The sequence below is a fragment of the Trachurus japonicus genome, chromosome 18 (assembly GCF_045865225.1).
Source record: "Trachurus japonicus isolate A0001 chromosome 18, Traja_1.0".
Lineage (NCBI taxonomy): Eukaryota > Metazoa > Chordata > Actinopteri > Carangiformes > Carangidae > Trachurus > Trachurus japonicus.
Window position 1 is genome coordinate 14,257,579 of NC_140924.1, and position 8,542 is coordinate 14,266,120.

The 8,542-nt window shown below is 42.5% G+C and overlaps 1 protein-coding gene across 1 annotated transcript; it reads left to right on the forward strand.

The window, feature by feature from the left end:
• The first annotated feature begins 2,198 nt into the window (after positions 1 to 2,198).
• paqr9 (progestin and adipoQ receptor family member 9) lies at positions 2,199 to 6,910 on the forward strand. The gene has a single exon (XM_085759213.1). It carries the CDS (start codon positions 3,263 to 3,265, stop codon positions 4,412 to 4,414), a length of 1,152 nt encoding a protein of 383 aa, XP_085615339.1. The 5' UTR covers positions 2,199 to 3,262; the 3' UTR covers positions 4,415 to 6,910.
• The last annotated feature ends 1,632 nt before the right edge of the window (positions 6,911 to 8,542 follow it).

An 8,542-nucleotide genomic window follows, 5' to 3' on the forward strand; every position in this document is an offset into this window, starting at 1 on the left:
ACAAATATTGCTTTGTTTAATGTCTTAATAATGTTGGATTGTTCAAAGAACATGTTATTAACCTACTTAAAAATGTGAATACATTGTAACAATGAAGTGTTTTCCAAGAGTATAGGCTAGATTTACATAGCAAAGGCACAAAGATTGATATTTCCGTAAATTATGCTGAAGAAATCAATGTAAATGATATTTGTCGATTGCAGAAATGTTCCTATTTGGAACGTAGAGAACATCCCAACAGCATCCTGCAGAGCGTAATGTGTCCAGTGCCTATAATGTACTGTATCTACAGGCTTCCTGTGGGTCTATAATGTAAATCTATCCAACCATTTACGTCCATTATGTCATAAGAACTGACTCCACGTCCATTAAATCATCACAGCCTGTCAATCACAGATTAAAACAGCATGTTGTAGCCTATAGCTCTGGCTGTGCACTCAAGTGTGGTCTGCTTCTTATTCCTCAGGGGGGGGGGGATTTGGAAAATGGCCATTGCACCCATGCAGCCCCACCCCAAATTGCAGCTTCAAAGAGAGACTTCCTGACATCTGGCCACAGCGGTCGGAGCTGCTGGGTGAAGAAGAGGGACATGGGGGGCAGGGTTGATCTGATGATCTGCATGGCCTCAGGGCCGGTTAACTGATACACAGGAGGCAACACTGTTTCTCTTTAGTGTGATCTTGTCAATGGCAACCACGCCCAGCCTTTTCCCAACAAATTACCTTGGCAACATGTTTGTCCCTGTGGCAACTTGAAATAAATGTTAGAAAAAGGAAGGACACTAGACTACTCGCAAAACTAAAATATTAGCCATAAAATAAGCTTGCTACAGTTAAACAATCAAGTAAACAATCAATTTTTACTAAATTTAAAATAGATGATGAAACTACATTGTGTTTAGGCTACTACAAAAGTTTTCACATTGTTTATCAGAATTGCATTAATAAAGCTCTTAAAGTTGTTAATGTGACTTCATTTAATGTAAATTCTTAAGTAAAATATACTATTTTAAAATGGTAAATATGGCGGCCATCTGGGGGGGTTTCTAAGGGGATTACTGAAAAGGGACAGGCTGTGCATTTCAAGCAGATAACAGACAGAGTGAACATTGGCACGGCACGGCGCGGTTCTACACGTGCTGTTCTTCTGTTTGCACCTGTCCTAGTTCTGTCTCTCTTCCGCCTGGCTCGTGCCAAGTCACAAACTCACAAGCACGATGAATTAAAACATAAAAGCTTTGAATTACTTTGACACTTCGTTAAACTGCCTCAAGACATACAGTGAGACAGAACGAGGCCGGAAACAAAGAGAACTTGCCTTCAAAATAAAACTAGGTCAGGGGTTTCTTCTTCTTTTTCTCCATATAACATTGGGAAATTAAAGTGACTTTTTTAGTAAATAAAATAAATAAACAAATAATAATAATAAAAAAGCGTTTGCAAAGATTCTTTACAGTTTGAATGTGAGGATTTAAAATGGGAGTTGGTTTAGGGCTACTGTATGGTAATTAGCCTATATTATTAGGCTACTCTACAAATGATCATAATGTTATAGGCTATGTTTTAATAATAATGGATTATGCATAGCCTATACTCTACACAGGAAGCACATAGAGCAAAAATAAACATCAAATAAGTATAGGCCTATATATATTTCAAATCAGATTCTGTTTTATTTTCATGTTTTTTATTTTTTGTTATGTATGGGCTTATTCTACTGAAAGTTACTGGGAGCAAGAAAAAAAGTAAGATTAAAAAACAGATTTAGGGTGTGGGTGGGTGCACGGGTGGTGGTGGAGAATTAATTTATTACTGCTTTAAAAGTGTCTTTTTAAATCTGTGCATGTCTCATTATGAACGTCCTTTTAAATTACAGTGTTATTCATTATTTCTTAAGCAAAATAATTGGATTATTACTCATTCATTTGATTTATTCATTTTTTAACCTTATGACCTTTGTGTGAATCAATATGGGGCCACACAAGAGTGCACCTCTGTTGTCTCTGGCAGTTTGTGTGTGAGTTTGTTTGTTTGAAAGGAGAGAGCTAATATTGCCATTTTAATCCTCCTGATATGCAAACTATAGAAACTTTGGCATCTACTGTACATTGTTACGTCACAGCCTCAGACTTTTATTCTGAAATTCCAGAACGGAACCCCTACGTTCCATCACGTTCAGCTCGACGCTGGTACCTGTCAAACAGTCTCCGTCCTCCTCTCTGTCTCACTGCTCCGCTGAGAAGCCGGCTCGCCTCCGGGGCTCAGACTGAGCACTCACAGCAGCAGCAGCGGCAGCAGCACTGGCCTCCGGTGTTTCTGCTGAGATCTCTGCTCATTCAAATCCGCTTTTTCCCCACCACTACATGACCTTCAAGCGGTAACGGACTGAACACCGGCTTCAGCACGGACCTCTCGATTTTTCCCCCCTTCTACTCTCTCCGTGCGGCGCTCTGCATTGCAACGAAATGGGAGCTGAATGCACTGAAAGTCGGACGCCGCGGATGCATGCAGAGGGACCGGGAACAACAGGAGAGAGACTATAAGTCTGCAGTAGCCTGATATAGCTCCCGTGGCCGGCATGACCTACATACCACACAGCTTAATGGACCCGTCTCCTGGACATCTCTGCGGTATGGACACCTCACACAGTAACTGACGAGCCGCTCAACCTTGTAACACAGTAATAAAGTGACCTTCGTTTCGTGCTGCTATACTGCTGCAGAAGAACTATGCATAACAAGACACGTGAATGTGCATATGACTGAACGGTGGGGGAGAATCATCCATGCAGACAATGTCCTATGCAAAATAAGGGAAGGCGAGACCAAACAGCATGATAAGGAGTGTGTGCTGGATGTTTTGCTGACCTTATGTACTGGAGCCAAAGAGGAAAAGCAAAGGGAAAACTAATCAAGCAGGTGGCCTGAGGCTTCAGGATAAGCCACTCTCTCTATAGCTACACCAGCTCTGCTCTTTAGACTGGCCTACAGCTCACGAGGATCGTAGTGGAGCCGGGGATCAAAGGTCCACATAAGAGCAAGGTTGGTGTTTTTTTTGTTTTTTTTCAAAGCTGGAGCTGCCTTGATGCCTCACACACACTCACCATCGACAAGTTATACGACAGTGGTCACAAAATGCTGTGATCGGCAATAAAAGTCAACAACCAAGCAATAAAAAACCGAAGTACTCTGCAGGAACAGGTCAGATCCTCACAGACCTCCTTAGGCGGCGGCTGTCCATCAGCAACTAAAACTGTCGCCATCATGCTCCTAAACTGCGGTCAGCAGTTACCTCTGCTTAGACACACAGATGTGCCGCCTCGGGTGATAGAAAACTTCATCCTGACCGGCTACCGGTTTCCAAACTACAGCCTGAGGGACTGCTTGCTCTCAGCTTTCAGACCTACCAATGAGACGGGCAACTTCTGGACCCACTTCCTGCCGGTGTTTGTGTTTTCGTACTATTTCGTGGAGGTGTTCAGTTGGGAAGGCGCGCCGCACGGCGATGCCCCCTTCTTCTATCCGTTGTGGAACTACTACATTGGGGTTTTCTGTCTGCTTATGGCTAGCAGCATGGCCCATCTGCTCAACTCCATGTCTCTGGTGGTAAGGGAAGTCTGCTTCTTCGTGGATTACGGCACCATCAGCGCCTACACGGTTGGGTCGTCGTTGGCGTACTACTACTACATCCACCCTCGGGCAGGGATAGTGGAGACAGAAGGCCATAATGTGGACTTAAAACATGAACCTGCAGCGACTGTTACCTCATCGTTTGCAATCCCAGAGTTCAGCGTGTTCTTCGAGACCTTCTACATCCCAAGCGCATGTATCGTCGCAATCATTTGCATCTTATCTTGCTGTAATACCCGCCAGAGGTGGAGGAAGCATCGATACGTCATCCGGACCCTTGTGTTCCTGCTCCCGTTCCTCGTCTCCTCCACGCCGGTCTTCTACCGCCTCCTCACCAGATCGCCTTACTCCAACTCCTCCTCCTCCTTCGCCTCCTCTGCGTCCATGCCGACCTTCTTCTATCGCCACTGCCTCTGGCTGCTGGTCTCGGCCGTCTTCAACATCAGCAAGTTCCCCGAGCGCCTGGCGCCCGGTCGCTTCGACATCTGGGGGCACAGCCACCAGTGGTTCCACTGCTGCACGTTCTTGTCCATCCTCGACGAACTTCAGATGATCAAAGCCGAGGTGAGGGCCCTCCTGCTCAGCCCGACTCTGCTGCTGCCGCCCGCGACGCTCTCCCGTCTACCGGGACCCACCGTAGCTTCGACCTACGGGGTGATGTTCCTCCTCCAGACCACCATCATCTCCATCATCGTGTGGTTCTCCTGGCATGCCAACCGCATCTACGGACCTCAGAGGGACCAGCTCGCAAAGGAACAACTCAAAAATCACCAGAAATGTCACTGATGATCACGCGAGACGTCCTTTTTTTTTTTTTTTTTCTGACTGTGATTAAAGATTTGCACATTGCGTATGGAGCCATGCCACTAAGCAAAGCGCACAAGTCAAACAATGTTTCCCATCTGATTTCAAGTCCCTTGTTTGTTTCAAACCCCTCGGAGAGCGTTTTTTTTTTTTTTTTTCAAGCTTTCATGAGGAGAAATTGGGGACAACAGGAGATGAAAGGATTATATTCTGAGCTCACCATGGGGTGGCTGTCTGCTTGAGTGGATATTGAAAGACCGTGCCAGCTCTTTCCCCTGAGCTGTTCCAGCATGTTCCAACAGGATGTCTGAGCAGTGGGGATAATAACTACCTCTAAGGGCCTATACTATATGCATGAGGAGAGAGGAACGGTACCCAGGAGAACACATATTCCATATCACATTTGGTAACGTGGCTTAAAAAGAACCAGAAGTAAAGTTGACTCATATGCTGTCATGTCCTTCCTCCTGTGTCACTTCCTCTTCCTCCTAACCTCCTAACGGTATCTTTCGAAACTCTGCTAACGACTCCGGTCGAGCCCATTGTCTCGAAGAATTAATCCTCTCGCCTGAACTTTGTTGACCATACCTTCTCTTCCTCTCTAACTTACACAAACATCCCCTTAGTCCCATTTCCTCTCTCTCTCTCTTTCTGAGTAACCCCCTTGACCCCCTTGCAGGAAGTGTGGCCTTGCTGACGTGAACACAAACTGCTGAGAGCTCGTATAGTGTCTGACAAGTTAAAGCACTTTCAGGAGGCCGGTTGAATCCCTGGCCTGTCATTAAAGAAGCCATGCTCACTTTCTAACCTTAAGGGACAAAAGACATTTTCTTAAGTATATAAGGATGTTCTTTCTGTCGACATGTTCTGTTTTAATACTTGGGTTATTTTAATGTGAAATATGTTCATGGTGCAGTCAATACATCTGCTGTTTGTATGGGTTTTTTTATTACACTGATCACTAGTTCCTCATTCATATGGTTCACATTGTATCACTAGTTCCTCATTCATATGGTTCACATTGTGGTTAGTTCACTACTTCGTATATAAAGTCTGTGTGAATCTGATGTTTTCAAATCAGGATGTTAAGTTTATTTAGTGGGTTTTTCAGGAGTGCTTTGCTGTTGTACCCTACGGTCGCCCTGATAACTCAACACCGTGCAACTTAAGGAAACAAATAGACAAAAACACCACAAACTCAGTTGTACAACACAACAGAAGTGATTCCAGTGGACACAACCAAGTGGAAACACTTCTGTTGTTGTTGTTGCTGCATGTGTTTTCTTAACTTGTACAGTGCTTCGAGCTCTGAAGGCCACCGTAGTAGCCACCACTCTGTAGGTGCATCTTTTTATTGACAGTCCATGTTAGCAACATCTGTCGCTAACATAAGCTAACACGGTCAGTTCCAGCTCCAGTGTGACGGCCGGCATTGTGAACATAGAGGAAAAATGTGGACAAAGGTTTTTTCATGTCATGTGACGTTGATGTACAGCAACCTCTTAGAGAGCAAAAAAAAAGAAAGAAAAGAAAAGCCATACTGTTATATCGCGGCAATATCATAGTTATATAGTCACCAGGAACTTCCTGTATAGTTTTGCACTTGGCAGATTAATCAGGTTAATAGTTCACCTGCAGTTTGTGCCTCTGTATTATCAATACCCTTGAGTCAACAACAACAAAAAAAAACAGAGTTTCTTTTAATAACTGCCCCCTCAAGGTTTTTCCATCATCCTCAGTGACTTTTTTGTATGGAGGCCAAGAAGTGCCCACTAAAAAAAAAAGAAAAAGAAAAAAACATAAAGATAGGCTTTGTAATCCTATCTGCATTAGATTAAAAATAGTCTTTTAAGACTCTGGGGACCACATATTCTGACCAAGCATCTGGGATTTTTTGTTTGTTTTTTTGATATGTAACCATTGTTTTCTAATCGAAACAAATCTAATATAATGAAGTGTCTATGGTAAATTTATATAAAGTAAAACCAAACATTTGTGTGTTTCAAGTTTGACACAATTTTCAAATAATTAACTTCATCATTTACATGGACTGTAAAGTGAACAGTGTTCAGAGTTGTTTAATGACCCACTGGGGATTTGATTATCACCAGGTATCTGCTAATGGATGCCTTGGGTGTGCGACTCAAACACTGTGGTAATACATGAGAGGGACAAACTGTGGCTGCCAACCCTTAGCCCAAACACCAACCCTAACCCATGTAAAATTATAAATTGCTAACCGTAGCACAGAAACTACCATCTTTTTTTATTCAGTTTTTAATTCTAGGAATCAAGGTTAGCATTAGTGCTAGCAATCGTTTTTGTGCATCACATAAAGTTTTGGACCAGGTTTGGGTTTGGTTGTTGTAAGAAATTGTCTTTTAAATCAAAAAGATTGTACCGATTGTTTGCGTCCATGTGTTTCTAGTGTCTGGAAAGAAGGGGAAAGAGAGCAAGTGTAGGGATGAATGCGTCACGTTAATTGTCTTTGTCGTATTTACATTGATGTTGGGCATTATGTGGTGTGCAGGAGTGCTTAGTGCTGCTGTGACCTCCCCGATTAAAGGGGAAGAGGAAAATATTATGAAAATGAAAAATGGACCATGAATATGACTTTTAAATGCTACATTGAGTATTAATTAGGAGAGGGAGTGTGTTTTTCGTTGTGTTTTCATGTGGTGGTTGCATCGTCCTGCAGTATTTCACGTCTTCAAACTGTGACCTGTTGCTCGTTTATCACATCACGTTGCTAACTCGTGTTTGTCAGCGTCTAATTTTTCAGAAATGTCCCAATCATCGTCGTCATTATCGTGTTAGTTCTGCTCGTAGTTGCACATCGATGCATTCACTTGCACAAAAAACGATTTAGAGATGGAAGTCAAGTTGTTGTCGTTGTTTATGACGCACAACACTGGATCGAGTACACGAGGACCACACTGTTATGGTTGCACTTTAAAAAACAACAACTCCTCCTTTAACTTTAAGGGTCGACCCTGCAGTGCTGCATCAATCCAGCACGTTTCAGGTTTAGCTTTCTAATTTACTCGCTAACAAAGACAGATTCATTGCGTCCGATGCTGAAGCGATGTTTCTACCTCAACACAGCTTTGTTTTCAAACAGACCCCGCCCACCCTTTTTTTAAATTTTCTTCTACTTCCTCCGTTAGACTTGAATCTACCATAAGTTGAGCAGTGTTTCAATTCAAGTGTGTGAATGTTGGACTAACAGACTACTGTGTCTTACCTAGTGACGTACTCAGGGGTGACTGATTAACAACATTTATACATTACACATGCACTTAAATTATGAATGAGTACAGATGGAGGTTCATTATATAGTGCACTGTGTGTGGATAGGTTATTAATGCTGAAAAAGTGAAAACCCTCCATTGTTGTGTTAATTGTACATGTCAAATTGCATTACTAATGTGGATGATTTTAAGTTTTATTGAATAAATTATGCCAAGACATGACATACTTGTGGCTCTTTATTCATTTTACTTTTAATATGCAACTCCTTTTCTGACATTTTCTCTCATTTTTGATTGATTCTCTGATAAGTACTTTATATTTGTCCAGTCCATGTGCTTGAGTAAATGTTATATTTGGAATAAACCATCTATTGTTATGCTAACATGCTAACTAAACATTACAAATGGGCAGGTCAACTCCTAATGTTGGCACAGTGACTTTCTAAGTTACATAGTGTTCGCATAAATCCAAATAGTGGCTAATATACTAACTAGTTTATGTTCGCTGAATTCACCTGAAACTGACGGGTTGCAAACATTTAGTGTTTTAATGAGCAGCACTTTTTAAGCCTGGACATAAAGCGTTAACAGATTTGATTAAGGTGGTTTTCAGAAATTTGAATAATTCAAATGTTTTGTCTAGTTCCTTGTCCAGCGCTGCCTGTTTTTCTTTGTTTGAGGAGTGTGTGCGTTCAATGTAGGTTCACTGGACCTCGACAGAGTTATATAGTGTATGTGTGTTCAACACGTGCAGCTGGCTTTTCATGTCAACCTCTACTACACCTCCTCCCCCACCACAGCAGCTTTTTCCATCCCTCTGTCTCTTTTTACTCGAGCGACCTGAGTCACAAACAAACGT